At 44.6% G+C, this 21,628-nt stretch overlaps 3 protein-coding genes and 1 pseudogene across 4 annotated transcripts; 1 reads left to right on the forward strand and 3 right to left on the reverse strand.

Annotated features, from left to right (window-relative positions):
* Positions 1-724: 724 nt before the first annotated feature.
* Positions 725-4,823, forward strand: LOC133884307 (putative disease resistance RPP13-like protein 1). The gene is made up of 2 exons (XM_062323666.1): positions 725-4,244; positions 4,408-4,823. The coding sequence occupies exon 1, from the start codon at positions 890-892 to the stop codon at positions 4,214-4,216; it is 3,327 nt and encodes a 1,108-aa protein (XP_062179650.1). The 5' UTR covers positions 725-889; the 3' UTR covers positions 4,217-4,244; positions 4,408-4,823.
* A 508-nt stretch (positions 4,824-5,331) lies between these two features.
* On the reverse strand, positions 5,332-8,036 carry LOC133884308 (putative disease resistance protein RGA3). Its single transcript, XM_062323667.1, has one exon. It carries the CDS (start codon positions 7,862-7,864, stop codon positions 5,951-5,953), a length of 1,914 nt encoding a protein of 637 aa, XP_062179651.1. The 5' UTR covers positions 7,865-8,036; the 3' UTR covers positions 5,332-5,950.
* A 651-nt stretch (positions 8,037-8,687) lies between these two features.
* LOC133884079 (uncharacterized) lies at positions 8,688-11,320 on the reverse strand (annotated as a pseudogene).
* A 2,982-nt stretch (positions 11,321-14,302) lies between these two features.
* Positions 14,303-17,625, reverse strand: LOC133884309 (probably inactive leucine-rich repeat receptor-like protein kinase At5g48380). Of its 2 annotated transcripts, none has more exons than XM_062323668.1 (3): positions 17,465-17,625; positions 15,761-16,650; positions 14,303-15,649 (listed from the first exon to the last, which is right to left on the reverse strand). In XM_062323668.1, exons 2-3 carry the CDS (start codon positions 16,580-16,582, stop codon positions 14,651-14,653), a joined length of 1,821 nt encoding a protein of 606 aa, XP_062179652.1. In that variant the 5' UTR covers positions 16,583-16,650; positions 17,465-17,625; the 3' UTR covers positions 14,303-14,650. The 2 variants fall into 2 exon arrangements, with proteins under 2 accessions (XP_062179652.1, XP_062179653.1); XM_062323669.1 differs by having other exon boundaries at positions 15,761-16,758; positions 17,465-17,594.
* Between the last annotated feature and the right edge of the window lie 4,003 nt (positions 17,626-21,628).

Consider the following 21,628-nt stretch of genomic DNA (forward strand, 5'->3'; position numbering starts at 1 on the left):
GGTGCAGGGTCTGCTTGGGTGGTTTGGAGATGAAGCAGTTGTCATAGACCTCTTTAGGGTGGCGTTGTAACTCTAATCTCTTCAAGGGGTTTGTGTGTAAATAGTGTTTTGTAAAGTTTATGTTTCATCTATAAAATACAGACCCGTCCTAACCTAAATTAGGACAAAGCAATTTCTCTAAACAATTAAGACTAAGCTCCGTCCTAACCCAAACCACCACTTACCTATTTTGGCACATGTAACAGGATAGCGATGTGTTTTTTATGTGGCACGATGAATAAAGTGCCTTAAACACTCATAACTTGGGTAAATGATCATCGTCTCCAGAGATGCAACTCAAGACAGTAAATAATATGAGCCCACGCAAAGATATATAGATCCGTGAGTTTAGTCCTCGCAATCTGCTAACACTTTCTGTAACCCAAGTTAGAATTTTACAAACTTTCAGTAGTTCGTTACTCTCTAATCTTTATATCTTTAGTTTTTAATCTCTAATCTTTATATCTTTAGTTTTTTTAAGACGATGTGTGAGTCCGTACAGGTGATACGTGTGAGTATGTATGCGGGATTTCGTGTTGTAAGGTTAAAAAAATACTCGGGTAATCTCTTTTACTCAGCTGCGTCTCTACAGAAAACACGTTGCAGAGCAACCAACCGTGTACGGGCACACTTCCAAAGCCTGTCCGTGTCGCCAGTCGGTCAACGCAGAGGTCTCCCACTGAGCTGAATTCGCACGAAATTTCCTCGTCAGAGCCACCCAAAACCCCCCTCGAATCGGTGTGCACAGCACGGCCGCGGGCAGATTCCTCCCCTCCCAGCCGTTGACTCCGCACTTCCCACTCTCCTTGTCACCAACCGCGCGCGGCCTCTCTCCGACCGGCGAAGCGGGATGGCGGAGGTGCTGGCCGGCTGGATGGTGAGCCCGGTCATCAAGATCGTTGTCGACAAGGCCAACGCCTGCGTCTCCGACAGGATCAAGTGGCTGAACGACGGCGTGCCCAAGGCGCTCAAGCGGCTGGAGACGTTGCTGGTCCAGCTCCGCGCAGTTGTGGGGGCCGTCCAGCAGCGGAGCTCCACTGCCAGCAGCACGGACCTCCGCGCGTGGCTGGAGCAGCTCATGGATGCCGTCTACGAGGCCCAGGACGTCCTCGACCACTTCGACGACTCTGCTCCCCAGCCCGACTCCTCCATCGCCAGGGTCAGCAAGCGGATCCTCGGTACCGACGAGCGCGTCAACAGGCTCAAGGGCGTCGTCAAGAAACTGGAAGAAGTCCTCGCTGGCTCCCGGACGCTGCTCGCGGCCGCGGAGACCATCGCGCTGGCGTCGGGGTCGGGTGAGCTGAGCGGCCACCACCGCCCGCTCGGCCGCGCCTCGGGCCCCATGTGCCTCAACGAGGACGCCGTGTTCGGGCGCGACGAGGTGCTCCTACAGATGGTGTCCTGGCTCGTCGGCACGTCCGACGCCGACGCCCAGTCCGTTTCCGTCCCCGTTGCCGCGATCAGGGGCCATGGCGGGATGGGGAAGACCACGCTGGCGCAGCTCCTGTTCAAGGATCACACGGTGGCCTCCACCTTCGACCTCAAGATCTGGGTCCAGCCTGCCCCCACGGACAACGAGCTTGAGCTCGCCAGGCAAATCCTACAGTCCGCCAACGTCGAGGTGCCGGACGGCATGAGGAGCTTCCACTGGCTACAGTCGAAACTCCAGGAGAAAGTCTCGTCGCGCAAGTTCCTGCTGGTGATCGATGACGTCTGGAACAGAGAGGACATGAAGGAGCATGACTACCGAGAGATGTGGTTCAAGGTGCTGGCACCCCTCAACAACGGGAAGACGACGGGGAGCAAGATTGTCGTTACTACCCGGCAAAAGATCGTGGCGACATCGCTTTGTGCAATCAAGGAGGTCTGTTTGGGCGGCTTGCTGCCCGATGACATCTGGTCGCTGTTCAAGAGGTGTGCCTTTGGTGACGAAGACGTTGATAAGCAGCCTGCCGAGCTGCGGGACATCGGGTGGAAGATCGCTGCAAAGCTCAGTGGGTCGCCATTGGCGGCGAAGGCCGTCGGACAGATGTTGGAAGGCAGCCGCAGCGTCACCAAATGGAGAAGGGTGCTGGACATGAACATGTTTGACAACGTTTCCTCGACGCTAGAGCTATGTTACCAGAATTTACCGGAGCACCTGCAGCCATGCTTTGCAATCTGTAGCATATTCCCGAAGAACTGGAGGTTCAAGCGAGATAAGCTTGTGAAGATTTGGATGGCTCTCGGTTTCATCCAGGCACCTGCGGGGGAGCAGGTGGAGGATGTGGGAAGCAAGCACTTCGACCAGCTTGTGGCCAGGTCCTTCTTCCATAGGCAAAAGGCGGGGCGTCGGAGGTACTATTACATCCATGACCTGATGCATGATTTAGCTCAGAAAGTTTCTCGGTTCGAATGCATAAGAGTTGAAGGCAACGAGAAGGAGATCCCAAAGACAATTCGGCACTTATCTGTGTTTGGTGATGCCGTGGCGCAGCTCAAGAGTCGATGTGACCTTAAAAGGTTGCGCACATTGTTGATTCTTAAGAACCCTTCCTCCAACTTGAATCAACTGTCAGATGACCTTTTCACAGAGCTCGAAGGCCTCCGCGTGCTTGGTTTGGAAGGATGTAATATCACTAGTCTATCCAAGAGAATTGATCAACTTAAATATCTCAGATATCTGGCCCTTTGCAAATCAATCACCAAGCTTCCACAAACAGTTACAGAGCTCTATCGTCTTCAAACAATAAGTAGTCCTAAGGGGTCCGGTCTCGAGGTCCCAAAAGATATCATAAACCTAAAATTGCTGCGGCATTTGGATATGGATACATCAAAAATTGCCGGTATTGGGAAACTAATTCATCTTCAGGGGTCAATTGAGTTCAATGTTAAAAAGGAAAAGGGCCATACTTTAGAAGACTTGAATGGTATGAGTAGTCTCCGCAAAGAACTCCATATCAAGAACCTTGATGTTGTAACAAGTCGACAAGAAGCCTGTGAGGCCGGACTAAACAAGAAGGATAATGTTAAGGCACTAGAATTGGAATGGAACTCAACTGAGAAGAGTATGCCCTCTGTTGATGCCGAAGTCTTGGATGGTCTGGAACCACACCAACATATTAAAAAGCTTCTTATTAGAAGATATCGTGGTAACAGATCACCAAACTGGTTGAATGTAAGCTTGAAAGACGGTGATTTCTACCTTAAATATCTGTATTTGATCAACTGCAGAAAGTGGGAGGTCCTGCCTCCTCTCGGGCAGCTTCCTTGCCTCAAGGTTTTGCGTTTCAAAGAGATGTGCTCGGTGAAAAAAATCAGCCATGAGTTTTATGGACGCAATTCAATTGCATTTCCATATTTGGAGGAACTTGAATTTGATGACATGCCACAATGGGCCGAGTGGACCCAAGAAGAGAAGAACATTGACGCCTTCCCTAAGCTCTGTAAGCTGAAGATTTTGAACTGCCCTAAGTTGATTAAAATGCCTCCTCTCCCTCTGTCTGTGCGGACGGTCTCGGTCAAAAATACAGGGCTTGTTTCACAACTGAAGCTATCCTCCTCATCAAAAGCCTGTAGATTTGCGTTAGATAGATGTTCTACCACCATCCTTACAGATGGCTTCCTGCACCAGCAACAAGTGGAAGCAATTGATGTTTTGACTCTAAGGCATTGCCAAGATGCAAAGTTCGAAGAGCTTCAGGCACTGACTTCCTTGAGGAGGCTGCATATATCTCATTCACACATTAATGATGAGCAGCTGGGCACTTGTTTGCGGGGTTTACAAGCCCTTATCTCACTGGAGATATCTGACTGCACCAACATCACATCTCTTCCACAGATTGAGAGTCCAGGAGGCTGCTTAACAAAACTTCATGAGCTAAACATTCGGCGATGCTCCGAATTTTCTTATCTGCATTCGTTGACAAGTTTTGTGGCACTGGAAAGCATGCTTATCGAAAATTGCCCCAAGGTCACTGTAGGATCTTTCCCTACCAGCTTCAACAGTGTCAGATCTCTGACAAAACTGAGCATAATGTACTGCGCTGAGTTGGGATCGCTGCCAAGTGGCTTCCCATCTTCGCTGCAGGTTCTTCAGCTGATTGGGTGCAAACCAACTTTGATGAACCAACTGCAACTCAAGGGTGGACCAGAATGGGATAAAATAGCCTGTATCCCGATAAAACGGATCCCTTGATCACAGGCTCTTTTCTGCAGACCAGCAGGTATGTGGTGATATCATTAGGACGTTCTAGTTTTCTATTTCATCATCCAATGAGAATGGCATCTTTCTTATAAAATAGTACTTGCAATCGATGAGATGTAGCACAGCGCCTTATGGAGTTATGCTGAAAGTATGCATTTGTGAATCCATTGCAAAATTTTCAGATCAAAAGGTGCACTTCCATCACAGTGATGCTGACAATCTGTACCTAAAATTCTATTATGGAGGAAGGGAAACCAGACGAAGCATGGTCGCCAATAGCTTGTTCTCGGATGGGACTGTTGTTTTCAACAACAAAGCCTTTTGCCCAAGCAAATTAAGGTAGGCTAGAGATGAAACCAAACAGGAGCTACAAGAGAGGATAAAACAATATAAATAAGTAATAACAGTATTATTAGTACTAATAATAGTTGGGGAAGGCTGGAGCTGTTGTTTAATGTTTCAAAGTTTGTACTATGATTTATGTATTGTATTTTGTAATGCACACATTGGCTTAAGTACGTTTTCATTTACGTTCCTGTCATAGCCGATATCTTTACAGTCAGACAAGTAAACAGGAATTTGGTGAAATTTACTGAGTTGTGAATGATGTTATGCTAAACTAAATCAAGTTAGTTCTTTTCATTGCAAGAAACTCTATCTTGTTACTAAATCAAAATTGTGAATGATTTGCAAAACGGAAGTACTTGCACCAACTAGAAACACTGCATATATGCAGTTCCGAATTCCGCACACCCCTAACGAACTCATACAAGGACAGCTTGGGGCCTCTTTCCAAGCCCCAGACAGAGTTCGTTGCAGATGATAAATCGAAAATGCAATTTCCTTAGACTTATGCTGCATTTTTTCCCGCTCATACTAGCATTTTTAAACGTATAGAGGAGCCGTTAATAGGAAACAGTACAAGTGCTCCATGCCCCCTTTGTAGTTCACCTTTTCCAAACGAGGCCTTAAGCTTGCGGTCAGCTTTTTCCTAACAATGAAGAAATCACTTGCTATCCACTATGGCCTATGGGAGACTGAAACCCAATACACAGAATCACGAAATTGAATCCACGCTCCATCAAAGCAAAATAGCATCCTAAATGTAGTCCCAAGATATCATATCGCTTTACTCCTTTTCTTGAAATCAAATAAACAACAGTGAACAAGACCAGTGAAAAACAAAAATGCAACAGCTTACAAAATGAGAAGTTGAAAAGGACAAGAAAAAGAAGAAAGGGGACTATACATAGCTTGTAAGGGTACCAAAAATTAATAAAAACTGGTAGCTAGTCCTGCAATAGAGGGCTTCAAAGATAGCCAAGTGTCAACCAGGAGAAGATCAGCGAGCCAACAGTAAACAGTTCAAAGTTCCGAAGGATGGGAACAACCTGACTCTTGATCCACCAAAATAGAGTTATTGCCGATATCAAATCACAGAAACAGATTGAGACCAAATGAACTCTAGAGCTTGAAGAGGTTGAATTGCCAATTTCATCAGAGAAAAAAGATTGCATTCCATTTCTGCTCCTTGGGTTGTTCATAAAGTTCAATTCTGAAAGCACATCAGGAAGCTGGAACAGTAATTAACCAATCAGCCTCACAGGTTAATCCTTTGCCCATAACACTGCCTCCAAGAAGAATGGAATTAAACTCTTATGCATAGCCTTAGACACCAACCGTGGTCCTCATTGAGCATTATGTCCATAGCATGTTTCAAGATGTTTAAGGGTAACAAATTTTACCAATACCTCTAGGATGATTATCATGGAATAACAATACATGCATATCCTGCACCTCAAGATATCGAAGCTTGTATATATACTTGGGCAGTTTGTTAGTTATACAGCACAAAGCTAGGTAATGGAGATGAACCAGCTGACTAATGGTTTCTGGTAATTCTGCAATATCGGACTCAGTAAGATCCAGGACACGCAAGTTCTTAAATTCGGCCAGAAGTTTACTAGGGAAATGACTCGACGATAATGACGAGCTTCTGAGAACCAACAATGTTCGCAGCCTTCCCAACCTATACTTCCTCTTGAGCTGTGGTAAATAATCAGTTGAGACAGACAAGTGACGAACTGTGTGTGGAATCACAACAGGAACCCCCTCATCAATTTTCATGCAATCATGAGCAGAGAAATGTCGCGCTAAATCATACATTAGGTCATCTAGGAAGTAATATGTTTGCTGGCCTTTGTTGGCAGTCTGAAAGAAGGACCGTGATAGGAGATCATCAAAGTATTCTTGTCCTAAATCCTCCACCCTTTTCTCTTCTGTTGTTGGTCGTTGTATGAAACCTAGAGCTATCCAAATATTGACCAATTTGTAGCGATCAAACCTCCATGTCGTCGAAAATATGCTGCAGTACGCAAAGCACCGCTGGAGGTGCCCAGGTAGGTGTTGGTAACTAAGTTGGAGAGAGGGGATAATAATACTATCACAAATTTCTGTGTCCAGCATTGTTCTCCATTTCTGTGGGCTCCTGGTATTCCTTAGCATTTGCCCAATAGCTTTGGCAGCTAAAGGTGAACCCTTCAGCTTTGCAGCAATGGCTCTCCCAATCCCTTGCAAATCAGGAGGGGTATCCATTGTTGCTCCACCTAAAGCGGCCTTCATTAACAACAGCCAACAATCACTAATTCCTAACCCATCAAGGGGAACCACATGTGTCGCGTTCAGAACCTCGGCTACTAGCCTCATCCGAGTGGTGACCAGGATCTTGCTCCCACACGCGGCAGATTTAAGAGGCCCCAACACTTTGTTCCACATGCCCCTATTCTCGTGCTCAGTCTTCTCCTCATCAACCCAAATATCATCAAGAACCAGGAGGAACCTCTTCGTTGCAACCAATTCTTCAAGCCTTTCCTGCAACCTTTCCAAACTGGCCAGGCCATCGTCATACAATGTATCATCTGAACCACCAATGGACTGCAATATCTCCCTGGTGAGCTCGGCCTCATCCGACCTATCCCAGACGCAGACCCATGCCCTAAGATCGAAATACCCTTCAATCCTCGCGTCATTATACACATACTGAGCAACCGTGGTCTTCCCCATGCCTCCATGGCCAACCACGGCAACAACCTTAGCAGATGAAGAACATTTTCCCCCGCAATCACCAAGTAACCTGCCGGCTATCTCATCGCACTCCTTCTCACGCCCGAACAGCTTCCGCTCCACGAGCACGGAGCCGGTCACGCGGTTCGGCGACCGCACGCCGCATCCTGCGGCCACACGGACAGGCAGCAGCCGCTCTGAATCGTCGTGGACGCGGTCGAGCCTCTCGACCAACCGCCGCAGCTTCCGGGCGGGGTTACGAAAGGCGGCACCGACGCAGGCGGAGAGCGCAGGGCTGACCAGGCAACGGCGGTGGAGTTCGTCGAGGAGGTCCTCGGCGTCGGCCACGGCGTCCCTGAGCTGGACGAGCCAGGCGTGCAGGTCGGAGCCCTCCGCGCCACCGGGCTGCAACCCCCGCCGCTCGAGCTCGCGGGCCACGGGCTGGATCCGGAGGAGCGCGGCCGCGAGGGCCCCCAGCTCGGCGCCGGCGCGGGCGAGGGAGAGGGAGCGGGCGCGGTCCGCGAGCGCGGCGAGGTCCTGCGACACGGGCCACGGCGCAGCCGCGGGCGTGGGCATCGGCGCAGGAGGCCGGGCTGCGCAGAATCACGGGTGCGTGGGACGGGACGGTGTGGTCGCGCGGAGCGTTCGGCACGGCGGTAGTTTGGTCTGCGCCGGCGAATTATGTGTGGGATTGGGGATTCTTGGCCGTCGCTCTCGTGCGTCTTGGTTGACTACGCCCACCTCTCGGTCTAAAAACGAGGCGCGGTGAGCTGGGGCTGGGTCATGGGCGACTCGGGCTCAACTGAGCGCGTTGCCAAGACAGCGTAACACGCTACGCAACCTCGCGTCTTGCACGGCACATCTATACGTGTGACACATTACACACGTCTGTGAATACAGTGTGCGTGTGCGTTTTATTTGTAATCGGGAAAAGAAAAAAAAATGGCGCTAGAGTCCAGAAAAAGCCCTTCAACTCTTAAAAAAGGTAAAAACCCGATGGAACGGTGCATCCAGCTTTCGCGGGCCACATTGCAAGCAAACAACCGATCACCAACACCCTGATAGTCCTATATTTTATCAATATAAATGATATCATAATCAAAATATTAATCTTTTTAGTAGCAAATCATCAGTATCCCACAATCACGCACGTTGCGTCGACGGACGCCAGCAGCCAGGAGCGTTGTTGCTCCCTCATCGAGAAGGGCACCATTGCCCATTCATTGGACGGGCTTACAGGAAACACACATTTTGTTAGGTCAGCAGATGCAGACTGGCAGAGTAGCCAAGTGGTCAGCTGAATTCCACAGCAACATTGATTATTGATCAACAGAAAAGCCATCCGACTTCCAATTTTCACAGTCAATCTTTCCATACGATGATACAAACTATCCGATTCAGCATAACATAGCATACTATTACTACCAAAAACCCTTACATAACCAGAGTAAACTCAGACTATAAAGGACGACAATAGTACAATACAGCAATAGAAATATAGGCAACTAGCTAAGCTTTCTCAGTTGCCATTTTGTATTCTCTGCAGCGGTCGACCTCTTGCATCATCTCAACCTCAAACTCCGGTTCATGGAGTGAGAGGGTAGCGAACTCGAGGACACCAGCAACGACATTGGACTCAAAGCTATCACCCTCCACGTCCCACAATCTTGACTCCGGATCCGTATAGTAGTACTATGAGGTTTTTGAAAAAAGCCGCAGGTTCGTGTGCACAAATACCAGATCATCGGCCCATTTAGGATGGTGTTTGCTCCTCATGATCTTATGGATGAGACTATAAGTGCTCCAGTTCCTCTCATAGCAGGAAGATGAGGCCGGATGAAAAAGAAGCTTGAGAGCTAAACTCTGCAGCTTTGGTGCCAAAGCTCCATAAGTCACCCATCACATCTTTGGGTCAAGTATGTCCCTATCACCCATGGTATCCAAGCTAAAACATTCTTTTCCCAAAAGAGCAAACTCTGCATACTCTGCCTTAATCATCTCCAAGTCATTTGTTGTAGGGAATAGTTTCTTCAAGCAGCTATTTCTCATTTTAGAAATCTCACCATCGCAATGTGGGGGTAGATGATTAGCATCTTCGTCGATCCAACTGTCACTGTAGTATCTACAAAAGGAGACCAAAAGGTTAACATTAAGTCATGGCTTGAAAAGAACAAGAAAATCACTTGCTACTAACTAGGATTCACCTTGGATTTAGTGTGTGCACTAAACATTGGAGTGGAGTTTTGCTCTTGCTCAGCCAATCCACTAAAATGCCATGCACATCAAAGTAAAATGGCGATTCCTCCTCAGAAGCCTTCCCTTCGTGCTTATAAATGGCACCCTTTACCTTCTCAATCATATTATTCCACATTTCATAAATCAAATGAAGACATGACTTTTCAATATCCACAAGACGCATCATTGAATATATAGGCTCAGTGAAAGCAAGAATATAGTCAACTTGATCCCACCACAAGTCATCAAGAAGTTTCTTCTTCACAATTTGTGCTTCTCCCATATTATCCTTCCTGTAAGTAGACCACTTAGTCACTGATGACCAACCTTTGAAGAGATTGCTTGATCAACCGAAACCTCTTTAACATGACAATATCAGAAGCAAATCTTATGTCAGCCACGGTAAGCATCAACTTACTAAACTCATCGAACATTGACAACGCCATGGAGTGATCCACTATGAACTCTTGATAACAGTTGTAGCCTCTATAACTTCCGAAATCCATTGGCAATTTTTAAGGCAACATTTTCGATACTCATAGAAGCACAAATATGCTTCAAGGAAAGACTTACAGTATGAACAACACTTGGCATCCACTGAATGTGATTGTACTTTTCCTCAATCAGCGCCCCAGCATTTCTGCAAACGGGATCATTATCTGTGATCACTTAGACAATGTTTTCTGGCCCAACATCTTCAATCGCAAAAATGAGCTTCTTTGCAATATATTCCTTTCTCTTCACCTTATTATCTTCATTGTAAATTGCTTCCCAAAAAACTGGTCCAGTTTCAGTGACAGTTAAAATGTTGATAACTGGTCACCTTTCAACATCTGACCACCCATCACAAACAATTATCGCACTTGCCTTCCTCCACATGCTTTTGATGGTCTCCAGCAAACCTTCGATGTGAGCCCTTTCTTGTTTCAAAAGAGTTGTCTTCGGCTCCTTGGGCCCAGGAGGAACATAACCATGAATGTGGATCCTTGTGGCAAGAGAGAATGAATCATGGTAATATGGGTTCCTTGCAAGATTGAATGGCAAGCCTGCAAGTACAAACTAAACACTAAAGTACAAGCCATGCAAGATAAAGAGTTAGTTTTCAAGTTTAAGATGTTTACATGAATAATAGATGATTATTGCAACTTGAGTCGCCCAGTGATTTTGATTTTCCATACAAGAATAAGTTTCTTCATCAATGCAACAAGGGTTGTCTTTCTTCCTAGTGGCTAAAGAGAATGAGCTCTGATAATATGGGTTTATTGCAACATCAAATATCAAGCCTGCAAATACGAACAAACACTAAAGGACAAGCCGTACATCATAAACACAAAATTTTAAGGTGTTAACCTAAAGAATAGAACATTCTCGCGATTATATCATCCAAAAGATCACAAAATTTCACACAAAGATCCTCATCTAAATATGTCTCTTCTTTCTTTTCTTTGGCTGAATTATAGCTTTGCTTGTGACTGACATGCCACCAGAATAGCTACTAGTAGCAGATTGTGTTAAGGGCACTTGTGTAGGTGTGGTTCTTGCATTTGAATCTTTTGTCATGACAAACTCACTTTCAAGTTGTGCGCGGATAGTAGCGGTCACCCCTTTACAAGCATCAAGTCTAGTTTCAAGCAAATGCCCCTCCACTGTGGAATAGTTTCCGCAAAAGACACGATTGCAGTAGTCACATAGGAACCTCACATTATCTTCATCAAGTGAAACAGACCCCTCCAAAATGTCAACACGTCTCCATAGGGGCTCACCATTGTTTCCAGAATCATAATCCCCACTTTCCATCTCCTAAGCTTCGGAATTGGGAAGTTAATTTGCAATAGTTACAAGAAGTTAGTGGTAAAAAGACATAACGGTGTTATGAAGTAAAGAAGTAATTGTCCTTTTGTTGTTCAGTATTTAAAAACCCTAGGAAAATGCACATAAACCCTAAAAGATTGGTATGAGAAATGATCTCGCATCAAACAATGGTTATAAGAATATATGGTGCAAAATACCTTGTAATTCTATCTCGCTCTTTTTTTTTAAAAAAAAGTTAAACTTTATATAAAACAATGATTTCATTTATAGTTCATAGAACAATGATTACAGAAAGGGTCCTTGTGAAATCCCAACAGAAATCTTGAAATACAGATTGAGATGTAAAGCTTCTCTCCATTATCGGGCCTCAAAATAAGGTCCTAAATCCCTAATCTCAATCCCAGGAGATCCCATTACCGGAATCACTTCTTATTGTTGCGGCTGTAAAGGGGGCCAAAGGGGTATTTGCCGTATTGGTCCAAGAAGTTTCTAAACGCCCCACGCGAACTCACGGGACGCCTCAAGAGCACCAAGAGAGAGAGAGAGAGAGACCTAGCGGCGGCAACAATGTCTTCACGGCAGGCGACGCAAAACCCTTGTCGCGGGATGCGGGAATGTCGCCCTTCTTTCTCCCAAGTCTGGCGCAAGCCTCACTTGGCTCCGCGGTGGGGACGGCCGGACGGGGATGCGGGTGGGGTTTTCACTCCTGAGGCTCTGCTCATGTCGCGGGGGCCCACGCGTCAGAATTGTTGGTTTCTAATCTCCTTTTCTGTTTTCCAAATATACTGTGCGTGTTCGAAAATACAAAAATTTCAACGGAATTTTGTAAGCTTCTGTAGAAAATAATTCAATCCTCGTGTTTTAAATAAGGTCTTAATTTCTTTTTCTTGATACATACTTAACGGACTATCCAGAATGCTGAAATTTCATAGGAAACCGTTCGATTCTTACATTTCAAACATGCCCTAAAATGAAGTAAGATATTCACATGTGCATGCTCACGCATGACTTATCACGATCCTTTAAATTTAGACAACTGAATTTGCTGCCATCCGATCATCTGCTCCCTAATTCGTGCGCTAGCATCGTTAATGGTCTTCTCCCATTCTAGTATTCTACCTACATGAAGATAGCGGTGAAATTGAGTTGGAATAAGTCAATTATTGCTATATCCTAATGCACATTTTTTTTAGAAAAAAAAAGAATCAAACGCGATAAGGCCAGCCACAAATATAGTATAGAAGTAGCTGAAGTTTTCAAAACCAAGCCATGACCAGGTCGGAAACCAATAATTCAGGGGAAATAGTACAACCATTACAGACAACATAATAGCTATTCAAGACGTTCAAGGTTTAAACATTAGTTGATAGCTAAAACGGTTAAAGTTCAAGCACTTGGGAGACAACATCAACCGTGCTGTGCAGCCCAGCTAATATTTTAAATACATATGACACTTCAAAATTATTTATCCGGACACATAAAAATTTAATTCGCTATCCATCTCCCAAGCTTTGGGACTGAGTTAATTCACAATCATTACTAGAAGTTACTAGTAAAAAAATATGCTTGATACAGGTACATCATAACAAAATTATGAAGTAAACAAACAAATGCCTTTTTGTTGTCCAGTACTTGGGGAACAGTAATATGCACATAGACCCTTAAAAATGCGCCCTTTTGTCTCCTGGCTTGATTTATGGGAATACGATTTTATCAAAGGCTGGGTAAACGAACTATGATGCAAAAAATCTTGGCTTCCTATCTCTTTTCTTTCAAAAATATAGAACTCTACATAAAACCACGATTTTCACTTATAGGTGAAATAAACAAAGATTTCAGGAAGGGGCCTAGTGAAAACAAAAAAAAAATGCTTAAAATGCAAAGCATCACCCCATCATCGGGCCTCGAAATGAGGCCTAAATCCCTAATCTCAATCAGGGAAATCACTTTACCCAAATCGCATCGTGCTGGTGAGGCTAAAAAGGGGACTAAAGGGGTATTCGGTGCAAGAAATATCTGTAGGCCCGCGCGTTCTCAAGCGACGCCTCAGGAGCAAAGCGAGCAATTCGCAACGTGAAAGTACGCTTGTGTGTGTGAGAGAGAGAGAGACCTCGCGGTGGCGACAGCGGTAGCAGCGGCGTCCTCGTCTTGGGGTGCGCAGTGCGAGTGCGCTACATGGGGTCGGGATGCGGGTGGATCCTTTTCACTTCGTCTTGCGTTGCCGGGCCCCACACGTCGGATTTTTTGTTTTTATTTCAAGCCTTCCATACTGTTTTCTACCGTTGCAGTACTGCTCCTAAATTTGATGTTTTTTTCTTTTTGCTATACGCGCTAAAAATGCTAAGAAGACAGTTGGAATGCCTCAATGAGTTCTTTGTTCCTTCTACTTTTGCATTACTTTTTTGCGAAAAAAACATCACGCGATGACATATGCTCCTGGTAGGTAGCATCCCTGAAAACCTCTGAAAAACTAGGGGCTCCTGATACACCAATTTAACAGTATTACCTAGACATCTATGTTCAAATTTATTTACCGAATTGAACACTTCAAATTCGAGTCAGATTCCAACACCCGTGTTAGATTTCAAATTGTATTTCACGTATCTAAATTTTCTTTGCCGAATCGGACACCCGACTTTAGATCAAATTTCGACACCCGTATCCGTGTCCGGCTAACACTGAAATTCAATGGTCAGAGTCAAAACCTACTGCCGTCCACACCAGACGAGGCTTTTTGGACCAGAGAACAGTTCCGGGTGGCAATAGTGCTTCTTCACAAAGCGCTGGCCTCTGCTTTGCAAGAGGCAGCAACCATGCACAGGACATTGAAACACACACAGGCCATACCAGTGTATGCCAATAAGTTGAAACTCTCAAGATTGCTTGAACGCGATATATGTAGACTGATCATCAGGGCATGCTAGCTAAAGAATCTATCTTACCATAAGCTGTCATTTCACGCATACGTATGTAATGTGAAATTGCTAATTCTCTGGTACAAACTACAACAAAGAAGAATAATGTGAAATGGCCTACCAATAAACCACTGCATAATGGCGAAACCCCATGACACAAGGGTAACAAGCTTACAAGTAACAACTACCTCATCACCAAATTGGTTCTATAAAAATTATCCTTGCTGCTACTAGCACCTCCCAAGGGTACCAAACTGAAAGAACTATACAGGGGATGCAGTTTACTGCTACTAATGTGTACATCTTATGCCAGTATACTCACTTGAGTATGGTAATGCCCATGGAGGGAAACAGAAAAGCCTCACCATCTGTTTGTCTTCTGCAAGCTATCAATTCGCAATTACTGGGCAACAATGAGTTCATCGAGGATTTCGCCATCTGTGTTCAGAGGTGGCAACACCAAATCATCATCGGCTGTGAAATGGTACCTTTCCCCAATGGCTCTAAGGAGCTGGTAAACCTCAAACATGGTTGGTCTTTCCTTTGGAGTGGAGAGTGTGCAGGAACACGCGACTTTCAGGAACTGCATCAGCTCGCCATCATTGTCCTTCCCTATCAGCGACTTATCAATAGCATCTTGGAGAAGCGCGTTGTTTGATAGATAATTGATCCATTCTACTAGACTCCCTCTAAAATTCTCTGGCGCAGTAGAAACGTGAGTAGGCTTCTCACCGGTGATCAGCTCAAGTAGAACCACGCCAAAGCTGTAGATATCTCCCTTCGGTGTGGCCATCAGAGTGCGTGCATACTCCGGTGCCACATAACCGAGATCTCCAAATTCACCGTTGACAAAGGTGCTGAGATGGGTGTCTATTGGATTCATAAGCCTAGCAAGTCCAAAGTCTGATATCTTAGGTTCATAGTCCTCATCCAAGAGGATGCATTTGGAGCTAATGTTGCGGTGAAGAATTCGAGGATTGCAGGTGTGGTGAAGATATGCAAGCCCTTTTGCTGCACCAATACCGATTCTTAACCTCAGAGGCCAGTCCATCTTACTATCTCTGTCTTCTTCTTGGTTTAACTGATCATAGAGTGAACCTTTGGGCATGTGCTTGTACACCAACAATCTCTCCTTCTTGGCAATGCAAAATCCCATGAGAGGAACCAAGTTGCGGTGCCTCACTTGGCCAAGTGTCTTCATCTCCGATGTGAACTGTGATTCAGAATGCTGTGAATCTTGTAGCCTTTTGACAGCTAGGAAGGAACCGTCAGGTAGCACTGCCTTGTACATAGTTCCCGTCCTCCCAGTACCTATGATGTTCTCTTTGCTGAACTGTTTCGTGGCCTTCATAAGATCACTTAGTTTCATCTTTGAAACTGGATTCTCAAACATAGAGACCTGGATAACAGATATAGTTATGTCAGAGAGAATTTTTGCGAACAAGGCTACTCGAAATTGCCATCCATGCTGAAGGATAAGAAGAAAATTAGTGACAATTAAGTAGGTTACCTTGATGGTTTTTGTTCCTTTGATACTCTTTGCCCACTTATTTTCATCCTCATCCTTCGCCTTCTTCCTGGCTGGTAATTTCCGCAGACAAAAGAACACAACTATTACACCAATTATGATCACAACTACCACGCCAACAACAGCTCCAATGATTGCAGCAGTGCTCTTGGTCTTTGCTGAAGCTTGGCAGCCATCTAATGGACTCCCACACAGTCCTTGATTACCAGCAAAGTTTGATGCTGGGTACTTATCACCTAGTGAAGATGGAATAGGTCCTGATAGGCTGTTGTCTGCGACATTGAATGATGTCAACCGAGCAATTAAACTGATCTGCCCCGGAATCGGACCACTCAATTGGTTATGTTGGAGATTAAGGGTGTTTAAGTATGAGATGTTTGAGATAAGTACTGGGATTTCGCCTGAAAAACCATTGTAGGAGAGGTCCAGAGATGTCAAAAATGGCACTTGATGGGAGATGTCTGAAGGGATGGGCCCTGAAAAGTTGTTACTTGACAGATCCAGCCCAGTCATACTGGTACAATTCTGAAGACCTCGAGGAAATTGACCCTGAAGGCCAAGGTTGCTGAGGTGCAAAGAAAGAACTCGGTTCTCATCCGGGTGCCAGCACTCCACACCGGTAAATCGGCATATGAAACCATTAGTGTTATTTCCAAAAGTCCATGTGGATTTGAGTATACCGTTAGGATCAATCACCGACTTCTGTACATCTCTCAAGCATTGGACATCAAGGTCGGAACTGAAACAGGTGGCACTTAATAACAAGAGAAGAAGAGCCCTTAGAGGAGCAAAACGATCTGTCATCGAGCACTCGTGTGAACTAATCCAACCTCTCCTTGATAGGTAAGACAACTTCCGAATTCAAGCTTCCCCTACACAGAATCATAATTCAAGTTACAAAACTGGAGAAACCCATACTACTTGGTGACAACAACCATACCAAGAACTGAAAGTTGCTTACGAAATCTTTCTTCCACTACCTAAAATGCAAATATTGATTCAATCGACATCAAAGAATATAGACCGCACATGGAAGCAGGGAATTGATCCCTACTACAGGCAAGCAAATAACGCATGTTGGCAACATTCAATTGAGATTGGCGACAAAGAATAAGTGCAACTGGATGCATGGCAAGTAACAAAAAAACCGAACAGCCATCTAATGGAAGCAGACCGTGAACAAGTCCTGAATTCTATTATAAGAACAATCAAAAGGCAGTTCTTGTTAAATATATCATAATTTCTCATATCCAACACAAACGGCTCTAACCGCAAAAAAGGCGCCCTGCTTTTCAGAGAAAAATCTAAGGAAAAAAAAATCTCCCAAAAGAGGGCACCATCCCAACATACGTCTCTCTTTGTGATTCACACCCGGAGTCCTTCTTTAACGAAAAAAGCACTTCTTGTCCTTCACAAATCCTTGCTCCTCCTCACCCCGACAACAGCAGCAACATGCACAGAACTCATCCCCCAAAATTCGACCACGGCACTTCGCGAAAACACAAAATTGATCTTTTTCTTGCCATAACTAACAACTCCAGGAACCGCTCTCCAAGAACTCTCTACCAGACCAGAGCATGCAAAGATAAAACGAGGCCACAACAAGCATGCAAGAACAATAACAAACACAAGAGGAGTACAAAAAGAGAACAGAGCAGAGAAGGAGAGAGTTCGCGGATGGCTCACCGAGAGACCCCTGGCCTTGGTGGGAACCGGGCACACCCAGGGAGGGGAGCACAAGCGAGGGGGAGGAGAGGAGACGATGCTGCGGTGCGGAGAAGAGACTGCGAGAGGGAGGCCGGTCTAAAGAAAGAAGAGAGGAGAAAAGAAAAGCAGGCGAGCGTTTTCAAAGCGCGTGGGGATCCAGCGGGGGTGGGCGGGGCCCGCGAGCGCGAGAGGTTTGTGTGTTGAGTGAGGCGAGGACGCGGAGACCCACGGTCAACTCTCCCAGTCCACCTGCCCTGCTTTCTCTGGACGGACGATGCCGCCGTTGCCGTCCGGTGTGGTCTGCCACGCCCCTCGTCTTACCGCCGCGAGCGCTGGCAGGCTTGAGCTCGGCTCCATTGAACCTAGATCTAGGCGAGTTCGAGCAGTTTAGGGGATGTTTGGTTATGGGCCAAACGAACTAAATTTTGGTTGTATTTTTTAAAAATTTGATCTCTGTTTGGTTTAAGATAAAATTTAGTTATATTTTAAAAAAGTTTAGCCGGTTAAAAAAAAATTATAGTGTTTTTTAAAATCTCGGACGGTTATATCGTTCATTAAAATTTTTAGTCAATCAAATTTTGATTTGGCATCAAAACAAACATCATTTTAACAACTAAAATTTAGTATTGCCCTGATTTGACTCTGATCAAATTTTAACTTAACTTATGAGGGCCAAAAACCAAATATCCCCTAGATGATATGACAATCTTACCGTTAGAGCTAGATGTAACAGAGTAATGGGAGCCGATCTAAATATATCAAGCGAAATATAGCAGCAAAATGATTGTTACCCAACCGTTGGAATTAGATGTAATGGGGTAATGAAAGCCGGTGTAAATATTATCGAGCGAAATAAAGCAATAAAATGATTATTAGCCAACCGTTCGAACTTAGATGTAACGGAGCAATGGAAGCCAATGCAAATATTATTGGGCGGAATATAGCAATAATATAATTGTTAGCCAACCGTTAGAACTACAATGTAACGGAATTGAAGCCTCTCTAAATATTATAGTGGAATATAGAAACAAAATAGATAGCTCAAATCAAGGGTATATATAACAGTATTTCGGCAAACTGCCAAATAATATATATGCTAAACTCGTGGATTATTGGAGGTGTCGCTTTAGCAGCTACTAAATGTTAGCTATGCTAAACATGTGGAATAATGAGATTGTCGCTCAGCCAAAAGGTACACATAGTTATTATTTTTTTATACCTGATTCCGCTCGATACATTTCCGGTCGATGCACGATTTCCGGTCGATAAATAATCTTATAGTAGGCTTCCTACCTAAAAGAAAGTACACGAAAACATTTCTAACCAATGATCATGATAACCGAGAGTTGTTAACGCTACGATTGTGCTCACTTTGGCCGCACGTTTCAGGTTGGGCAATACCATGTGGTGCATCCACAAAGTACAACGAGCGAATGCATAATTTCCAGGAGGCTTAACTAGAAGTTAGAACAAGAATGGGTTGTGTGCGAAGCATTTCCCGTGCACAAAACATTTCCCATGTTTATGGCAATGGAGAGCCGTTTTTTTTATCACACACACACTATCGGTACCTTGGATCAGGAGTATATATAGCAGTGTTTTGGCATACTAAATGTTAGCCGTGCTAAACTTGTGGAATATTGAAGGTGTCACTTTGCCAATGGATATACATGTAATCATGTGCTATTTGTGTACAGGATTTGTCAAGAATTAGACCGCAGCTTTTCTGGTTCTGCCTCAGAAAGTAGGAACATTTGCGGCGAATGGCGAATGATTAGGGTAACAGAGAGACGATGGCCGATATGACTGCTCGTTTTGACCACACTAAAGTTAGGCATGTCATATGGTGCATGGAATAGGTATATTTGAGTGAATGTGCAAATTCGCTACAAATTAAATTCAAAACTAGATAGCAGGCTTCGAACCTAAGAGTACATGAAATATTTTTCAACCAATGATCATGGTAATAGAGCGTCATTATCGATACAATTATGCTACCTTGGCACACATTTCAAGTTGAACATACCATGCGTTGCATCCGCATTTCAAGTCGATGACAAATGATTTCAATGGTTTTTTTATATTAGAAGCCTGTACTTTCCTACATACCTGTTGCATAGGAAACCATGGCAAGGCAAAACAAAGGCCACAAGAAACCAGTTAGCCATTTCAAGTCGATAACAAATGGTTTCAATGATTTATAGAGTGGGGCATATGAAGTTACTAGTTGCATTGTTTAGCAAAAATGTTCAAAGCGCTTAGCATGAAAATGTTTGAATCACACAATGGCAAATGTGGCTCGGCAAAGGGTGTAAACAGAAGCTACAGGCCATTTCTCTCCACGGGGATGAGTTCACTGGTGCAGTTGCCACGTCGTCACAGCATCAGAGAGTGGACTCCACGATAGCCGGCAAGTCACGCGGACCTGAACGGGTCAAGTCATGCTCCTTCCGTCTTTGACGTCCCTGTCCAGCCATGGTTTACTAAACTCGCCCTTGGAATTGTTGGCTTGGGTTCACATGAACACTCGGTATGAATTGTTGGATTGGGTAAGGAATTATGTGAAAAGAAAGAGATCAACTCAGCAAAGGAAAGTTAATCAACACGGTAACACCTTCCCATGGGTTAGGCCCCTATTTGGAACATATGAACTTTGCAGAATTCCTACGAAACTATACCGAGTCTTGCGAAAGTCATGCATTCCAGAAGGACCTTTGTCCTTGTTTATTTCCCCCGTATTCTGGATTTTAGATTGTGGATCGTAGAAGCTCATTTTAAGTGGATTGTAAATTATACTATAATTCAGATATATATTTGCAGAATCCACTTTAAAAATCTGGCCGTTTGTTTACAGAATCCACGATACAAAATTCACAATCCAGAAACAAATAAATAAGGACTTAGTTCCTGCTAAGAGTATTTGGAAACTAAAATTTCAGAAGCAAGATTTTTTTTCTTTAAAATTGAAAAGTTTTCTTCCACTCCAAACGGAACTTGTGACGTACAGCCAGAAATATTGAATATGCCGATTGGGTATTTGGGACAAGGCTAGCTGAGACATCGAAAACATATACTATTTTTTGGTTCTGAATTGAACTGAATACAGGAAACTTACTAATTCTCACCCGGCTGAATTTCATCCTACAAAAAGCGCCCCGTCGGAGTTGATTGATCCCGGGGGCTGTCCATGAACAAAAATGAATCGTATGTACCAGCAGTAATCTTAAAAGCTCGGTTCAGCCTTCTGATATTGTTCAATGCAGTACTCTGACTGTCTGTGCATCGATGATATTCTTCCCGAGTAAATCTTGAGGCACTTGCCCGTGTCGACCGGGGCTCCTTTTGCTGCTCGATCGCTTGGTCAGGGAAGCTCAGGTTGGGCCAGTGGGCCTACCTTTTCCACTGGGAGAAGATTGTGCAGTCAAAAGAGGACCAATGGACGAACTTGAGTTCACACCTCTGAGACTAAGTTATGGTGGTGACCATCACCAACGCAGGCGATGTCTGTAGCGGGAATTAGAGTGACTTCATAGATCATGCTAAATTTGTTTGCCTTCGAACTATTCTTATTTATTTTTTAAAAACAAAACTACCAGGAGAAATATCTGTTTTATTAATTAAAAGATAGTTGTTCAGCACCTGTATAGCTGAGGAGGGGCACGCATCCTCTACCTTTATGAAGTAAAGTCATCAAAATACACAGTAATATGAGTTTGGATAAACAGTAACTTTCGAGATCTAACGGTTCAGGAGAGCTAATGTCACGACATTATTCATCATCTAACTTTGCTGAAGTAAAGTCAGAAGATACGATTCCGCTGAGGTCCTTAATAAGAAAAATAAAGGATGGCGAAGGAGTGAGCCAGGCGGATGAGTCATTCTAAGATTTTTTCGGAGCTAGAGCTGACTAGTCAGGTGGAGATGGACCGACTGCACATGGATCCACAGAAAGTCTGATCCACCAACTCCACTCCTCTCACAAGTCTTCCAGCCTCACTTAGCAATTTGCAAATGTACGTAAGCATATATAGCCACGCTATAACTTTGCTGCAGATTCCTCGAGAAAAAAGCTTTCAACTTGCCCAGCCAACTTCTGAACGAACTGAAACTCGCCCAGCGAATGAAGCCATGAACTGTTGGCAT

Source organism: Phragmites australis, chromosome 11 (assembly GCF_958298935.1).
Source record: "Phragmites australis chromosome 11, lpPhrAust1.1, whole genome shotgun sequence".
In the NCBI taxonomy this organism is placed as follows: domain Eukaryota; kingdom Viridiplantae; phylum Streptophyta; class Magnoliopsida; order Poales; family Poaceae; genus Phragmites; species Phragmites australis.

Coding starts and splice junctions, on each gene's coding strand:
- LOC133884308 (XM_062323667.1), bottom strand. CDS start 7,864: ATGCCCACGCCCGCGGCTGCGCCGTGGCCCGTGTCGCAGGACCTCGCC.
- LOC133884309 (XM_062323668.1), bottom strand. CDS start 16,582: ATGACAGATCGTTTTGCTCCTCTAAGGGCTCTTCTTCTCTTGTTATTA. Junction 15,650..15,760: donor AAGGAACAAAAACCATCAAG/GTAACCTACTTA, acceptor TCTGTTATCCAG/GTCTCTATGTTTGAGAATCC.
- LOC133884307 (XM_062323666.1), top strand. CDS start 890: ATGGCGGAGGTGCTGGCCGGCTGGATGGTGAGCCCGGTCATCAAGATC.